Source organism: Oncorhynchus tshawytscha, linkage group LG16 (genome assembly GCF_018296145.1).
Source record: "Oncorhynchus tshawytscha isolate Ot180627B linkage group LG16, Otsh_v2.0, whole genome shotgun sequence".
In the NCBI taxonomy this organism is placed as follows: Eukaryota; Metazoa; Chordata; class Actinopteri; order Salmoniformes; family Salmonidae; genus Oncorhynchus; species Oncorhynchus tshawytscha.
The window spans coordinates 31,361,766-31,380,424 of NC_056444.1; the positions used below are offsets into that span (position 1 = coordinate 31,361,766).

At 44.8% G+C, this 18,659-nt stretch overlaps 1 protein-coding gene across 4 annotated transcripts in view; it reads left to right on the forward strand.

Annotated features, from left to right (window-relative positions):
- The window catches only part of LOC112215584 (partitioning defective 3 homolog), a 595,003-nt gene that overhangs the window by 369,324 nt on the left and 207,020 nt on the right, over positions 1-18,659 (forward strand). For all 4 annotated transcript variants that reach the window (XM_042299093.1, XM_042299095.1, XM_042299094.1 and 1 more), the window contains one exon: positions 17,084-17,270. In XM_042299093.1, coding sequence (XP_042155027.1) covers positions 17,084-17,270 — 187 coding nt within the window. The remainder of the gene's footprint in view (positions 1-17,083; positions 17,271-18,659) is intronic.

Genomic DNA, 18,659 nt, shown 5'->3' on the forward strand with positions numbered 1-18,659 from the left:
GTTGATCAGGCTGTTGATTGTGGCCTGTGGAATGTTGTCCCACTCCTTTCAATGGCTGTGTGAAATTGCTGGATATTGCAGGTCATGGAAGAACTGGGACATTTTCAGCTTTCAGGAATTGTGTTCAGATCCTTGTGACATGGGGCCGTGCATTATCATGCTGAAACATGATGTGATGGCGGGAGATTAACGCCACGACAATGGGCCTCAGGATCTCGTCACGGTATCTCTGTGCATTCAAATTGCCATCAATAAAATGCAATTGCATTGTCTGTACGGCCACCTTGTTCACAACGTTGACATCAGCAAACTGTTCACTCACATGACGCCATACACGCTGTCTGCCATCTGCCTGGTACAGTTAATACAAAGTTTCATCCATGAAGAGCACAGTGGCCAGTGGCCGTCAAAGGTGAGCATTTGCCCACTGTAGTCGGTTACAACTAAGAACTGCAGTCAGGACCAGACCCTGGTGAGGACGACGAGCACGCAGATGAGCTTCCCTGAGACGGTTTCTGACAGCAGAAATTATTCAGTTGTGCAAACCCACAGTTTCATCAGCTGACCAGATCCCGCAGGTGAAGAAGCCGGATATGGAGGTCCTGGGCTGGCGTGGTTACGCGTGGTCTACGGTTGTGAGGCCGGTTGGATGTACTGCCAAATTCTCTAAAACAATGTTGGAGGTGGCTTATGGTAGAGAAATTAACATTCAATCCTCTGGCAACAGCGCCGGTGCACATTCCTTCAGTCAGCATGCCAATTGCACGCTCCCTCAAAACTCGAGATATCTGTGTCATTCTGTTGTGTGACAAAACTTCACATTTTAGAGTGGCCTTTTATTATCCCCAGCACAAGGTGCACCTGTGTAATGTCCATGCTGTTTAATTAGCTTTTTGATATGCAACACCTGTCCAGGTGGATGGATCATCTTGGCAAAGGAGAAATGCTCACTAACAGGGATGTAAACAAACGTGTGCACAGCATTTGAGAGAAATAAGCTTCTTGTGCGTATGGAACATTTCTAGGATCTTTTAATTCAGCTCATGAAACATGGGACCAACACTTGGGATATTTTTGTTCAGTGTACATACAGTTGAAGTCAGAATTTACATACACTTAGGTTGGAGTCATTAAAATTAACTTTTCAACCACTCCATAAATTTCTTGTTAACAAACAATAGTTTTGGCAAGTCGGTTAGGACATCTACTTTGTGCATGACACAAGTCATTTTTCCTAAAATTGTTTTAAAGACAGATTATTTGACGTATAATTCACTGTATCACAATTCTAGCAGGTCAGAAGTTTGTATACACTAATTTGACTGTGCCTTTAAAAAGCTTGGAACATTCCAGAAAATAATGTCATGGCTTTAGAAGCTTCTGATAGGCTAATTGACATCATTTGAGTCAATAGGAGGTGTACCTGTGGATGTATTTCAAGGCCTACCTTCAAACTCTGTGCCCCTCTGCTTGACATCAGGTGAAAATCAAAAGAAATCAGCCAAGACCTCAGAAAAAAATGGATACATCCACAAGTCTGGTTCATTCTTGGGATCAATTTCCAAACGCCTGAAGGTACTACGTTCATCTGTACAAACAATAGTACGCAACTATAAACACCTTGGGACGATGCAGCCATCATACCGCTCAGGAAGTATACACGTTCTGTCTCCTAGAGATGAACGTACTTCGGTGTGAAAAGTGCAAATCAATCCCAGGACAACAGCAAAGGCTTTTGTGAATATGCTGGAGGAAACGGGTACAAAAGTATCTATATCCATAGTAAACCAAGTCCTATATCGACATAACCTGAAAGACCGCTCAGCAAGGAAGAAGCCACTGCTCCACTGCTCCAAAACTGCACACGGGGACAAAGATCATATTTTTTTGAGAAATGTCCTCTGGTCTGATGAAACAAAAATAGAACTGTTTGGCCATAATGACCATCGTTATGTTTGGAGGAAAAAGGGGGAGTCTTGCAAGCCGAAGGACAACATCCCAACCGTGAAGCACGGTGATAGCAGCCTCATGTTGTGGGGGTGCTTTGCTGCAGGAGGGACTGGTGCACTTCAAAATAGATGGCATCATGAGAAGGGAAAGTATATGGATATATTGAAGCAACATCTCAAGACATTAGTCAGGAAGTTAAGGCTTGGTCGCAAATGGGTCTTCCAAATGGACTGTGACCCCAAGCATACTTCCAAAGTTATGGCTTAAGGACAACAAAGTCAAGGTGTTGGAGTGGCCATCACAAAGCCCTGACCTCAATCCTATAGAGAATTTGTGGGCAGAAATGGAAATGCGTGTACGAGCAAGGAGGCCTACAAACCTGACTCAGTTACACCAGCTCTGTCAGGAGGAATGGGCCAAAATTCACCCAACTTATTGTGGGAAGCTTGTGGAAGGCTACCCGAAACGTTTGACCCAAGTTAAACAATTTAAAGGCAATGCTACCAAATACTAATTGAGTGTATGTAAACTTCTGACCCACTGGGAATGTGATGAATGAAACAAAAGCTGAAATAAATCATTCTCTGTACTATTATTCTGACATTTCACGTTCTTAAAATAAAGTGGTGATCCTAACTGACCTAAGACAGGGGATATTTACGAGGATTAAATGTCAGGAATTGTGAAAAACTTCCTACTTCAACTGTACATACGTAAACTTCCTTTAGTAGTGGAATAAATGCATGTATTGACACACGTACGGACGTATGCACACACACACTGTTCCATAAAATAATTACTGCAGGAAGGGATATAAAGTTAACTGGGTGAGGTCCAGAAATAGAAACAACCATTTTCATTAAACAAATCAAATGATTTGTGACAAACCTCTCCTATTCCAGTCTCAAAAGTACCTCAGAGGAGAGCCCTGTAACTGAATCAGCCCTCTAAGTTTGTGCGTACTTAGGCAATGACTGCACTACTGCTTCTCTCTGTGTATGTTATTCTCCCTACTTCAGATGAACCACACTGAGTTAAATGGGAATGCAATTGTTCTTCTTCGATATCAAGAACTGACTTTGATTGTAATTTATTACAAACGGCAGCAAATCAATAGAGCAAATGAATGCAAACAGGTCATGTATTTCTGCCAGCCATGACAGTTAACTGCTCCACCTGTATTTAAACTGGGCTTTCTCCCCACACAGAAACATAATGTCAAATCAAATCAAATTGTATTTGTCACATGCACCGAACACAACAGGTTTTGACCTTACCGTGAAATGCTAACTTACTACAAGCCCTTAACCAACAATGTAGTTTTAAGAAAATAGAGTTTATGGAAATATTTGCTAAATAAACTAAAGTAAAAAAAATAAAAAAGTAACACAATATAATCACAATAATGAGGATATAGACAGGGGGTACCGGTACAGTGTCAGTTTGCAGGGGTACGGGTTAGTTGAGGTAATTTATACATGTAGGAAGGGGTAAAGTGACTATGCACAGATAATAAACACTAAGTTTATTGGGTCAATGCAAATGGCGACCATTTGATTAATTGTTCAGCAGTCTGATGGCTTGGGGGTAGAAGCTGTTAAGGAGCCTTTTGGACCAGGACTTGGCACTCCTGTACCGCTTGCCGTGTGGTAGCAGAGAGATCAGTCTATGACTTGGACAATTTTGACAAATATTTGACAAAATTGGGCCTTCCTCTGACAGCACCTAGTATATAAATCCTGGATGGCAGGAAGGTTGACCCCAGTGATGTACTGGGCTGTACGCACTACCCTACGTATCACCTTATGCTGAGCAGCTGCTAAACCAGTGACGCAAATGGTCAGGATGCTCTCGATGGTGCAGCTGTAGAACTTTTTGAGGTTCCTGGAACCCATGCCAAATCTTTTCAGCCTCCTGAGGGGGAAAATGCGTTGTCGTGCCATCTTCACAATGTTCTGGGTGTGTTTGGACCATGATAGCATGTTGGTGGGAATTTGAAACTCTCAACCCACTCCACTACAGCCCCATTGATGTGAATGGGGGCATGTTGGCCCTCCTTTTCCTGTAGTCCACGATCATCTCCTTTGTCTTGCTCACATTGAGGGAGGGGTTGTTGTCCTGGCACCACACTGCCAGGTCTCTGACCTCCTCCACATCGTTTTCGGTGATTATGTCTACCACTGTTGTGTCATCAGCAAACTTAAAGTTGCTGTTGAAGTCGTGCTTGGCCACGCAGTCATGAGTGAACAGGGAGTACAGGAGGAGACTAAGCACACACCGCTGAGGGGCCCCCATGTTGAGGGTCAACATGGCAGATGTGTTGTTGACTACCCTTACCACCTGGGGGCGGCCCGTCAGGAAGTCCAGGTTCCAGTTGCAGAGGGAGGTGTTTAGTCCCAGGGTCGTTAGCTTAGTGATGAGCTTTGTGGGCACTATGTTGTTGAATGCTGAGCTGTAGTCAATGAACAGCATTCTCACATAGGTGTTCCTTTTGTCCAGGTGGGAAAGGTTAGTGTGGGATGCGATTGAGATTGCGTCATCTGTGGATCTGTTGGGGTGATATGTGAATTGGAGTGGGTCTAGAGTTTCTGGGATGATGGTGTTGATGTGAGCCATGACCAGCCTTTCAAAGCACTTCATGGCTACCGACAATATATTTGTATTTTTTATTTAACATTTATTTAGATATTACAAACTCTGTCAGGGAGAGGTTAAAAATGTCAGTGAAGACACTTGCCAGTTGGTCCGCACATGCTCTGAGTACGTGTCCTGGTATTCCACCCGGCCTTGTGAATGTCGACCTGTTTAAAGGTCTTGCTCAAATTACCAGCAGCATACCACCCTGCATCCCACTGTTGGCTTGCTTCTGAAGCTAAGCAGGGTTGGTCCTGGTTGGTCCCTAGATGGGACGCCAGATCCTTCAGGAAGTGGTGTTGGAGGGCCAGTAGGAGGCACTCTTTCCTCTGGTCTAAGAAAAATGCTGAATACCCTAGGGCAGTGATTGGGGACATTGCACTGTGTAGGGTGACGTCTTTTGGATGGGATGTTAAACGGGTGTCCTGACTCTCTGTGGTCACTTAAGATCCCATGGCACTTATCGTAGGAGTAAGGGTGTTAACCCCGGTGTCCTGGCTAAATTCCTATTCTGGCCCTCATAACATCACGGTCACCTAATCATCCCCAGCTTACAATTGGCTCATTCCTCTCCACTGTAACTATTCCCCAGGTCATTTCTGTAAATGAGAATGTGTTCTCAGTCAACTTTCCTGGTAAAATAAGGGTAAAATAAAATAAACATTGTCTATAGGGAGTGTTATCACACAGTCGTCCGGAACAGCTGGTGCTCTCATGCATGATTCAGTGTTGCTTGCCTCGAAGCGAGCATAAAAGGCATTTAGCCTGTCTGGTAGGCTCACTTCACTGGGCAGCTCGTGGCTGGGTTTCCCTTTGGAGTCCATAATAGTTTGCAAGCCCTGCCACATCCGACGAGTGTCAGAGCCGGTATAGTAGGATTTTATCTTAGTCCTGTATTGATGCTTTGACTGTTTGATGGTTTGTCTGATTGCGTAGTGAGATTTCTAATAAGCGTGCAGATTAGTGTCCCGCTCCTTGTAAGTGGCAGCTCTAGCCTTTAGCTCGGTGCGTATCTCACCTGCAATCCATGGCTTCTGATGGTGATATGTACGTACGGTCACAGATGTATTCGATGCACTTATTGATGATGTCGGTTACTGAGGTGATATACTCCTCAATGCCATTGAATGAATCCCGGAACATATTCCAGTCTGTGCTAGCAAAACAGTCCTGTAGTGTAGCATCCGCGTCATCTGACCACTTTCATATTGAGCAAGTCACTGGTACTTCCTGCTTTAGTGTTTGCTCGTAAGCAGGAATCAGGAGGATAGAATTATGGTTTGATTTTCCAAATGAAAGGCGAGGGAGAGCTTTGTACGCATCTCTGTGTGTGGAGTAAAGGTGATGTAGGTATTTTTTTCATTTTCTGGTTGTACATGAAATGCTGGTAAAAGAAATTGCAAAATGGATTTATGTATGCCTGCATTAAAGTCCCCGGCCACAAGGAGTGACCATTTTGTTGATTCTTATACAGCTCGTTGAGTGCAGTCTTAGTACCAGCGTCGGTTTGTGGTGGTAAATAGACAGCTACGAAAAATATAGATGAAAACTCTCTTGGTAGATAGTGTGGTCTGCAGCTTATCATGAGATACTCTATCTAATTTGAGCAATACCTCGAGACTACCTTATTATTAGACATCACGCACCAGCTGTAATTGGCAAATAGAGACATTACCCCACCCCCACCCACTCCCCCACCCCTTATCAAACCAGACATAGCTGTTCTGTCTTGCCAATGCATGGATAATATAATATTATCCGTGTCGTCGTTCAGCCACGACTCTGTGAAATATAAGATATTACAGTTTTTAATGTCCCATTGGTAGGATAGTCTCGAACGGAGATCATCCAGTTTCTCCAGTGATTGCACGTTGGCTAATAGAACTGATGGTAGAGGCGGGTTAGCCACTCGCCAATGAATTCTCACAAGGCACCCTGATTTCCGCCCCCTGTACTTCCTTATTTTCACATGCGAATGACAGGGATTTGGGCCTTGTCTGGGAGCAACATTATATCCTTCGCGAAAACAAATTGTCCAGTTCGATGTGAGTAATTGCTGTTCTGATATCCAGAAGCTCTTTTCGGTCATAAGAGACGGTAACATTAACATTATGTACAAAATAAGTTACAAACAATGCAAAAAAACACACAAAATTGCACAATTGGTTAGGAGCCCATACAACAGTAGCCATCCCCTCCGGCAGCATTCTTTCAAGATGGATACTGGTTTCTTTCTTAAAGGCAAATTCAGGTAGCTCTCTATCCTTTGTCCAAGCACCACATAAATATGGAATGTTCGTATCATACGACAATGAAATGTGTCACCATGGCAACGACGGTATAGTGCCGGTGTGATGTGCAGAGCGATGTAAGGATGAGGTCCATTAATCTGACTGGCTGGCTGAGATAGTGCCATCCCATTGATTGGCTGAGGCAAGGCGAGGCACGGAGCAATGAGGCACCTCTCCATGCATTGAGCTCCCTACAGTGTTAGAAAGCTGTCAGTCGGAACGGAGCTTGTCAGTGAGGAGGTGGGGGAGGGTTAGAGGACGACTTTTCAGTGAGGGGGTGTGGATGGAGGGGTGAATGGATGGATAAACAGATGGGGATGGAGCTTGTAAGAGTATTGTCATTCAGGGGCGTGGGGATGGAGGCTTGGAGTGAGGGATAGAGCCTATAGATGGGCAGCAGTAATTTCAGGGCTGTCTGCTTCACTAAATCATTGGTGCTGTGACATTGTCAGCTACCTTCACACATCTACACATCCTCTGTCCTACTTACAGACTTAGGCCGCAGCCAAAATGGCGCCCTATTTCCTATATCTGGGCCCTGGTCAAAAGTAGTGCACTATATTGGGACTGTAACGCAGATGCTAGATGCACCACTTCAGACCCAGGTTCGATTCTGGGCTGTATAACAACCGGCCGTGATCGGGAGTCCCATACGCCGGCTCACAATTGGCCCAGCGTCGTCCCGGTTAGAGGAGAGTTTGGCCCGTGGTAGGCCGTCAGTGTAAAGAAGAATGTGTTCATAACTGACTTGCCTAGTTAAGTAAAGGTTAGATTAAAAATGGTTGCCATTTGGGATGCAGTCTTACAGTTGCATGGCCATGAGGTAGGAGGAAATAGCAGGTAGGGTGATATGAAGCTGTGGCCTGCCTGAGAAAAATACTCTTTTTCCACCCATCTCTCATCCTCTTCCTCCTCTCTCACCCTTGCGGTGCTTTAAGACTGGTGAAAATGAGAGAACAAAGAGGGAAGTGAAGAAGAAGAACATTATGACATAATAATGAAGGGGCCTGGTTGAATCTAAAGTCATTAGCCTCCTCTCTGGCGGTGCCTTCCACTCTCCTGATTGAATGTCCAGCTAGGAGCAGGAAGTCGCACTGTGGTCGAAAATTGAGGCCCCGTGGACCAGCGCTGGATGTGCTGTTTGACAGAGTGTCCGACTGAAACCCTGTTAAACACGGTCACCAAAGGAATAGGGATGGAAGGACGGAGGGTGTGTTTGTGTGTACCATCATTGTCCTCCCATGTTCATCAATGCATTAACATAATTATAATTATATTTCTACGCCCCCCCCCCCCTCTCCCCGTGGAAGTCTTATGGAGGTCCTGTGTGTCTCTAGTCCTTTAGACCCTGTTGAGTAATGGACTCTGATGGAGGGCGGCGACCCCGTTTGTCTATCTCTCTCCCTCTCTTACATGCACACACGCGCAAATACACGCACACGCACACACACACCCGCAAACACACACGCAGGACATCTTCCCAGGGCTTGACAATGTTTGACTCACACTGCGCTGGGGCTTTTTATAGATCTAGCAGTGTCATCCTCTTCATCCCCTCTGTGCACATTCATCAAGCCAGGAAATGAGATAGCATGACCTTCCATTTATGTGCCGTATAGAGACTTCCTGAGCCATGCTAATAATATACCTACAGTAGCCTACCTGAGAATAGTAACTAGGATTCATACAGTAGAGAGTGTATATAATGTTCTGGCTTCAGGCACCTGCAGCATACTGGTTTTATTTCAAGAAAATTTGTGTATGAATCACATTTTTTCACTCCACAGAAAATACACTGAGTGTACAAAATATTAAGCACACCTTCCTAATATTGAGTTGCACCCCCTTTTGCCTTCAGAACAGCCTCAATTTGTCGGGCCGTAGACTACAAGGTGTCTAAAGTGTTTCACATGGATGCTGGCCCATGTTGACTTCATTCTTGATACAAATGGGAAACTGTTGAGTGTGAAAAACCCAGCAGCGTTGCAGTTCTTGACACACTCAGACTGGTGCGCCTGGCACCTACTACCATACCCCGTTCAAAGGCACTCAAGTATTTGGTCTTGTCCATCCACCCTCTGAATGGTACACACACACAATCCATGTCTCAATTGTCTCAAGGCTTAAAAATCCTTCTTTAACGTGTCTCCTCCCATTCATCTACACCTGGTCAGTCTATATCATGGAAAGAATGTTCCTAATGGTTTGTACACTCAGTGTGTAGTCATATAGTGACATCTAGTCACTTATCTCAAACAGTCCATGCCCATCTAATTTACTTAAGTGCTTAAATTCTTTACCGGTTTGTTATAGAGAAATGATTAAGAAACTTTCTTTAATGAGTTCTGTGTGCGTCCGCCCACGTTTAACAGTACAGTGGATGGTAATGTTATAATGTTAATGTGTGGGGCGTGTCAGCGAGCAGATGGATTTTTGATGAGAGATAATAGAAGTAATGAAGGGACCATCATCTGAGCTGAGAGTCTGAATCAATCACGAGAGAGGGAGAGGGAGAGGGAGAGAGAGAGGGAATATCAATCCCTAGCAGATGTGGCCCACCTGTGAGACTGACATGTGTTATCTAAGTCATTATTCCTTTCCTTCAGCTTCACTTGGTGTGACGATTGTAGGAGGGTAGTGTCATTTAGGAGTGGAACACACTGGAACACCGACATGGAACATACACACACACACACACACACATTCAGGCTCATTTCTAGCATCATCTTCACTGTTGTCGACCTGTACTGCTCTGAGAAGTTCGGGAGAAAGTTTTGAGTATATTTAAATGATGTAAAGGTTCCACCTATGTTCCACCTTGGATGTTCTGTACCTTGTTTGAGCTAGCTCCCTTCAGCCTGTGTCTGGTGTGAAAAGGTTGAGGTGTGTTTAAAAGACACATAATGAAGTTGGCATTTAAAGGCTAAAGGCATTTAAAGGCTGGGATGGGTACGTGTGCGACTAGACTGCCCTACCCACTTTTAATAGCCTGACATCGCCGATACAGAAACATTTTGATATTATGCCCCAAGGATGATCGATTTCATCTGCATGTGACACTTTTTGTTGTTGTTGCTTCCTGTGAAACATGAACCTTGGCTGCTTGGTCACTTTTTACAATTCAAACGCTTGTAATAGCAGTGTTTTAGTCCATACTAGATACATCAGACATGGGAGCAACAGACAGAAAACAGAGTGGCAGGGATCAAACGACAACATCAACAAATCCAATCTAGCCAAACACTCCAATCAATTCAATTGACCGAGTGGGTGGAGCTGTTTCTGGTGTAAACATAGTGGAAATGACCAGAAAACATTGTCTAACCCAGGTCTCCTTTTGCCAGTGTGTATTTAAGGTGATTACCTGCTCCAGTTTGTGTATTGGCCCTGATATGGTTAACCAGTATGGATCTGGTAAAGATCTCCAGCCCGATCAATAGGGCCAGAGTGTCAGATTAGCCTTCTGAATGGGTGATGCTCTGAAACGAGAGGATGGGAGGATGAATTAGAGCTATTAGTGTGACCTCTCACCTCCGACTCAATGATCTGTGGCTGAAAGTGAGCACTCCTCTTCCTTCCTCTCAGATGAATGTGTCCAGGTGGCCTCTTAGCTCTGAGAGCTCCCGTCTCAACACCCTGCTCTAGCATGGCCATGGCCCTGACTCTGGAAATGGCTCCACCCCTCTCTCTGGGTTTAATACTTTGGATTGGCCCTCACAGAGGCAGGCTCTGTTGCTAGGGAGGCTAAGAACCGAGGCGATGTGCACCAAAATGGCTCTCTGACTCTCTCCATCTTCCTTTGGATGAAGGAGTGACCGTTCTTTTCTCCATCCCTTCCTTCCTCCATTTATCTCTCCTTCCTGCCTGTGCAACTCTACAGTGTTCTATTCAGCCGAATGTGACTAGTAATTTATCTCAAAGCATGCCATTACACCTATAGGACTAACCACTCTGTGTGTGTGTGTGTGTGTGTGTGTGTGTGTGTGTGTGTGTGTGTGTGCGTGCATGAGTCCCATCTCAACAACCATCAAACAGCTGCTTCCCAGCTGCAAAGCCGGCGGTCACATGGCCAGCCAGACCTTATATCACATAGCTACATGCTCAATCTGACTAAAACACATCCGTGGCAACAGGTTTTCATTGTATGACGACTGGGGACATCAAGTTCAAAGCCATCTCCCGCAGTGTTGCTCTGAAACAGGCACTGTTGTTGCGTTCCTTCCTGGAAACCCTTTCCTCCTCTTAGGTTATTTATCTGAGGTCTGTAGAGGGGGGGTGTTGCAGTAGGACACAGCTTGGAGTCTAACGCCACTTTGTACACAACCCACAGCCCGGGTACCATGGTACCAATGTTCACTGCTTTACCCCATGTAGCTAGGTTCTGCTTGTTATTGTGTGGGGGCAGTATAGGCCTGGCACCACAGCCCGCCTGTTCACTAATTCACCCCATGTAGCAAGGCAGCTAGGTTCTGTTTGTTATTGTATTGTATGGGGAAGTGGGAGAGTAGGCCTGATGGTACCACTGCTCAGCCCATGCAGCTAGGTTCTGTTTGTTATTGTATGGTGCAGTGGGAGGTGTAGGCCACTGTGTCCATATCCATGGTACCACTGCTCAGCCCATGCAGCTAGGTTCTGTTTGTTATTGCATGGTGCAGTGGGAGGTGTAGGCCACTGTGTCCATATCCATGGTACCACTGCTCAGCCCATGCAGCTAGGTTCTGTTTGTTATTGTATGGTGCAGTGGGAGGTGTAGGCCACTGTGTCCATATCCATGGTACCACTGCTCAGCCCATGCAGCTAGGTTCTGTTTGTTATTGCATGGTGCAGTGGGAGGTGTAGGCCACTGTGTCCATATCCATGGTACCACTGCTCAGCCCATGCAGCTAGGTTCTGTTTGTTATTGCATGGTGCAGTGGGAGGTGTAGGCCACTGTTTCCATATCCATGGTACCACTGCTCACAGCTCACCCATGCATTTAGGCAGTAAGGGTATGGTACCACTGCTCACAGCTCACCCACGCAGTTAGGCAGTAGGGGTATGGTACCACTGCTCACAGCTCACCCATGCAGTTAGGCAGTAAGGGTATGGTACCACTGCTCACAGCTCACCCATGCAGTTAGGCAGTAGGGGTATGGTACCACTGCTCACAGCTCACCCACGCAGTTAGGCAGTAAGGGTATGGTACCACTGCTCACATCTCACCCATGCAGTTAGGCAGTAAGGGTATGGTACCACTGCTCACATCTCACCCATGCAGTTAGGCAGTAAGGGTATGGTACCACTGCTCACAGCTCACCCATGCAGTTAGGCAGTAAGGGTATGGTACCACTGCTCACAGCTCACCCATGCATTTAGGCAGTAAGGGTATGGTACCACTGCTCACATCTCACCCATGCAGTTAGGCAGTAAGGGTATGGTACCACTGCTCACAGCTCACCCATGCAGTTAGGCAGTAAGGGTATGGTACCACTGCTCACATCTCACCCATGCAGTTAGGCAGTAAGGGTATGGTACCACTGCTCACATCTCACCCATGCAGTTAGGCAGTAAGGGTATGGTACCACTGCTCACAGCTCACCCATGCAGTTAGGCAGTAAGGGTATGGTACCACTGCTCACAGCTCACCCATGCAGTTAGGCAGTAAGGGTATGTTTGTATTGTGGCTGGAGGGTATATAGCCTAGGCCGGATTTACTTCTAACTGACAAAGGCTACAGTACTGGAGTTGAGGAGTTTGGATCCTGCTGCTGCCAGCAAACTGACGGGAACTGTGAGAGTGGGTCATATTGGGGCATTAGACTAAAGGGGCAGTTTCTAATTCAAACAAGCCCTTGTTAATAGTAACGGGAAGCACAGTCTGGCAAACATTAACCATAATGGGGGGAATATTTATTTATTCATTTTATCTCCAAGTGACCTTGATTAAATGTCTACAGGATATGAGCGTGACTGACCGAACTGGCTCTTTTTCAGGCATCGTGATATTACAGTATGTTGATGTATCCCAAATGGCACCCTATTGCCCATATAGTGCACTCCCTTTGACACATGGGCCCTGGTCATAGGTAGTGCACTATAAAGGGAATAGGGTGCCATTTGGGATGCTGCCTATTTTCTGGTTCCTGAACTCCCCAAAACAAAAGCATTTTGTGTTTGCTTAGCTGATTGTTTGTTGTGTGGGTTTCATGCACATTTTTTTGGGCCCGGATAGGGAGTCTGGAGTTTCTTGGCCATAACTTCAATATTTCGGCATTAGTGGATCAGTAAATAACATATAATTGTGGTAATGAAGAAACCCTGCCGATTAATAACAGGATAATAGTAATCCCATTCTAGTAACAATGTCTTATCCAAGTAGGTTTAAAGGCAAACTCTAAAAATATGCTCATGTCAGATAATCAAAAGAGCTTGTTATATGTCATTTGCCACCATCATTTAGGACTAAAAGTGAACAAAAATCTATCATATCATCTATAGTTACCATTACTGTTGAATGTCCCCTCCCTCCTAGCCTTCAGGCCTCCCCGCAGCCTCTGTTCCCTCCTGCTCTGTGCTCTGACACTGACTGGCTAATGGTTCCAGGCAAGTGTCAAAGGAAGTGTCTCAGTGATCTGTCGCTACGCTAACCAACACCTCCCACCACCCACTGCCCTTCTATAGAGACACACAGACACACGCACACATCAGCAGGAAGTGATGTGCCAGCTTCCTATCCCAGAGCTCCCAGCTGTGAGGACGCTGGGTTAAAAAGATGGCAGGATAGGGTCATACTCATTATGGTATAATGTAGCAAAGAAAATTACGCTTTCTTATTGGATTTCTATGTCAGTAAGTCCTTTCCTCTTTTAGCCCATTTTCTTATGTTTGGTGGCTAATGAACACGACCCAGGCATTAAAGTACTGCGTGTGCCAGGCCTATGCTGTTACTGCTCATTATAAATGAACAAGACAGCACAGACAGTGGCAGTTAAGTACCTGCTCTTGGTGCACGCTTCTCTGTTCTTTTATGTTCAAGCCCCAGTCGTTCCTCTCTTCCTCCCCGTTTCCTCTTTCTCAGCCTATTTTAGGAAATCAGAAGGCCTTTTCACTCGTTAACTATCTATCCACTCTGAGGCGATTGCTTTTTCTTTCCTCATTGTTAACGCGGCAGCTGTAATTATTCACTGGGGGGGCGGTTCTTGTCTCTGCAGCAACAGGTAGAGGGAATGTAATTTGTCATTTTCCTCTCATGCTAATTATCTAGACGACGAAAGCAGAAAAGCCATCGCTGCATTTCCCTGTTAATTATTCTCACCTTTCAAAGTGCCGGTCGTTGGGTCTGAGTCGTCCTGGCTACCTGTCCAGTGCTCGGCGTGTGTTTACCAGAAGGAAACAGAATGCCACTAAATGCTCCTCATCTGGAGAGCTCAGCACTTGTGTCAAGAGGTGCTGGATGGAATTGTTTCAGGCGGAGGAGGAGGAGGAGGGAAGCGTGGCCATGCATCCAATTAAAACCGCGTTCTCTGTGAACTGTGCTGCTCTGTAAAAAACCATGAAGGGAAAATTAGAACGCATTATAACAAGGCTGTTTTGCTTGAAATGTAAGGGAAGTAACAAAAGGGAGACTGTGTGTATGTGTCCGCTTGTTAGTGTCTGTGTGCGTGCATGTTGCATATGCTTATTTGTGCACGTGTGGTATGTGTATACATATGTGAAAATGCAGCCAGGTCACCCATGATACAGTTCAGTATTCAACGTCCATCCATGTCTGAGGACGTCGGGAGATGAAGTGGAAGTTGGCCACTAGGGGCAGCATTGAGCGCTGTTACCAAGTAGGTTTTGGTTTTGCTATGACGTTGTCGACAGGCACGGTGGATGGGCTTAAGCATCTGCCTCTGATTACAAAAGTTGTCCGTTTGAATCCAGTGATAGAAAGTTGTTTTTGAGATTTTTGTTTTAAGCCTATCCCTAACCTTAACCCTTAGCTTAACCATTCAGAGTTCAGGGCTCCCGAGTGGCGCAGCGGTCTAAGGCACTGCATCTCAGTGCTAGAGGCGTCCCTACAGACCAATGGTTAGATTCCAGGCTGTATCACAACCGGATGTGAGCGTCGTCCGGGTTAGGGTTTGGCCGGGGTAGGCCGTCATTGTAAATCGGAATATGTTCTTAACTGATTTGCCTAGTTAAATAAAGTTTACTTTTATTTTTATGCCTAAACTTAAGATTTCGGATGAATGTGTAATTCTGACGTGAGACTGAGAGGTAGTTGGAATATGTCGGTCCGTAATAGACAGATTTAGATAAAGGTGTTTTGAAGCACACACTCTCTCTCCAATCCAGGCATGTCTGTACTTGTTATTAAAAGTGGATCTTTGAAGTGATGATGCAAGGTGGTGGTAACCAACTCCTCCATTAGATGGTAGGGAAGTGAGGAGTGACACGGGGCGATGCGTGCTGTGCTGTGGAAATGAGGATGGGCATGGGCTCGACTCTGATAGACTAGAGTAATGGAACTGGGAGGCTGGAATCCTGCAGTGGTTGTTTCAGGCCTTGAGAAAAGACCAGAGGGGACAGAATGGGAAATACTGACTTGGACGGGAACAGACACCTGCTTTGTTCTGTGTGTGTTTTTCAATCAATATGAAGTATAGTGAAGCGGGCTTTTCTGTGTTGCGGCACGCTGATCTACAACAACAAACATATATTAAGATGATATTGTTATTTAAAACATGTAATCATATTTAAAGAATGAAAAGGTTGCCTGCCTTGTCTCCCCAGAGCACACTGCATCCTCAAACCTTAATGAACAGACTCACACAAACACACCTACCCACCGACACACTCCTCCCTCCTTACTGGGAGATGCAGATTCTGTTTAAGAAACTAAGGGGTTGTTTGGTGTCGTGTTAATCACCTTGGCATTAGTTCACAGGCTGATTTGATTAGTTCCTGTTAAGTCTAACTAACTTCCCATATCTGAGGACCCGGGGGTAACTCCTAGACCTGAATTACACAGAGAATTCAATTATACCGTGTCCCTTTTGGGCCGGTGGTGGTCCCTCCTATCCAACAGACAAGGCTTTGGGTTGTATTAAAAACAGCTAAACATGTTAAAAACGACTTTGACTTTTCAGTGTAGTATGAACGCTGTCATTACAAGAGGCTTGAGAAAAGAGTCAAATGAGAAGTAGTTCCCCTAATATACACATCAGTGAGACAGCTATTATAAATGAAATTCATCAGAACTCACGTTTAGCCAAATGAGATCCAGCCAACATAATTTAATTTGTCATTGCAAGTTGTCATTCATTTCTGTGAAATCCATTTGTCATTTGCTGAGGCACGATGTAATAAAATGCATTTCAGAGTACTGTTGGGAGAGGGCCAGGGTAAATACCCCCCCCCCTCCCCCTCTGTAATTACCTGCAATTGCTCTTAAGCTACTAAATTTGCAAAATGACCCTGTGATAATGGAAACAAATGTACTTTCAGCAACGTACATAGGAAGTCATGGATTTTCTGTTATTTTTACCCTCTCAAATGCTTTTTGTAATGGTAAGCATATGTGTAGTTCTGGTTTTGTTATTTTTTGTTTTATCTGCCTGAATATATGGCTACGTCTGAAGTGATATCCTATTCCCTGGGTCACAGTCTCATAAGGTAAAAAGTAACACACTTTGTTGGGAATAGGGTGCCATTTCGGACCAAGCCTATATTGGTGAATTGCAACGGCTCTTCTCCAGGAAATGGATATCCTCCTGCTCAGTGAGTGGTGGTTAGGCTGTAGATTGCACCGCTGACCCTGACTCTGAGATGAACTGATAAGTGGCCTCTCTCCTCTGCAGCACAGTGAAGCCTTAGCTCGGCCTGGGAGAATACAGATCTGTGTGTGTGTGTGTGTTTGTGTGTGTGTATGTGTGCCCTGACTCAGTCCTTGGACAGGAGAAGGGGACTGGATCATAATAACACGATGGGACTGGGACACTTGTTTTCTGTCTAGAACAATGGCTTTTCTCATGTGGGATGGAATACTGAAATGGGAGAACTAACCCAGGTCTTTTGGATGTACGAAATGTCTGGTTCCAAGGCATCTTACTATAATGTCCCTAATGTGAACTAATTCCCTTGATCAATGTTGGTGTAACTTAGCTAGCTAGCTTGTTCCGCTGAACTGAAACAGTGCATGTCTAATGTGCTCCCTCCTCTCTCCTTCACTCTGGTCACACACAGGTAACTACCAGCTGTCTCCGACTGTGAACATGCCCCAGGACGACACCGTCATGATCGAAGATGATAGGCCACCTGTGATCCCCGCCCACATGTCTGACCAATCATCCTCCAGCTCCCACGATGACATGGGCTTTGCTGCAGATAACCCAGTGACTTGGGCTCAGGACGTGCCAAACCAAAATGAGTGGTGAGAGAAAGAGATGACATTTTACACCCCAGCAAGGTTTTATTTACTTTTTGGCCGTAGCACCCACTGTCTGATTGAATTATTGATATCATGATGTTCTTGAAAGATGCCCTTTGTGTCTAGATTCCATGTGTTATGGAACATTTCGTATGTGGGGAGTGTTAGGGCATGAGAAAGTGATATCTGACACTATTCTTTTAGTGTAGTCAAGTGTCTGTGTGCCTGTGCTTGAATGTGTGCGTGCATGTGTGTGCGCACGTGGCCTTGTGTGTCTGTGTGTGCGGGCACGCGTGCACACACCTTCACGACTGTGTGTATGTGCGTGTGTGTGTGCGTGTGTGCGTGCACGTGTTTGCCTTTGTGAGTGTTTAATAATGGATGTGACCTAGGAGGAATATGGAAGATGGTTGAGTTAAACATCTCTCTGGGGTCCTAGCCAGTCCTCTTTCTTCCCCAGGGTGTCTCACACTTCCCCCTGATTTGGCCTTCTAGAACATCTTGAGCAGCTAGTATTAAATATGGAACCAGGGGCTCAGCAGCCCAATGACGGGCAGGGGCCATGAGTCCTCTGGGACCGTACACTCAATTCAATGGTGCCTTACCTAGTGGTTCTGCAGTTTTATGAGGAAAATTGGGCTCCAGTGTCTCTGGCTCAGTGTAAACAATGTAGGTATATATAATGCTTCTGTATAGAAACCCTGATCGTACATATGAAAGTGTGAATGGTATTTATTGATTACAGTGTTCAGCTACAGGAATTGATGGTGGCATTTAAGTAGGTTTGCAAAAGCTACTGGTAATTTACCAAAGTGACCAGAATATTCAGTAACTAACAGGTAATCTATAGCAATCTATGGTGACTTTGGTAATTTATACAAAAAAAATGCATCTATAGTAAACATTTTATATGTATGTGTTCATATTGAGTTTTTAATGGATGGAGCATATCTTCCAAGAGAAAATAGACTAATTAATGAAAAAAAAAACATCTAATCGTCAATGGCATTATTTTCAATTAACTCTCCCAACTATTGACTTTTTTTTCACAACTGCCACCAGTTTGGCACCAAAACAAATCAATTGACAGAGTAAAATAAACAAGTGTGTTCAAACATAGTTCATGCTGAAACCCTCATATTAAACACATTCACTAAATGGATGGTTTATATTTAGGGTGATGTTTTACAGCATTTAGGATGTTTTACCGTTGTGTCATTCTACTTTTTTATCTTAAATCATCTTATTTGAATATTTTATATATTGTACTTGTGATTAGAACACACAGAGGGCAAGAGATACTGTAATTACAGACATGTATTGATCATCTGAATTACCCCAAAGGGCCACTAGATGTCTTGTAATGAATTATATATCATCCTTGAAAGTTAC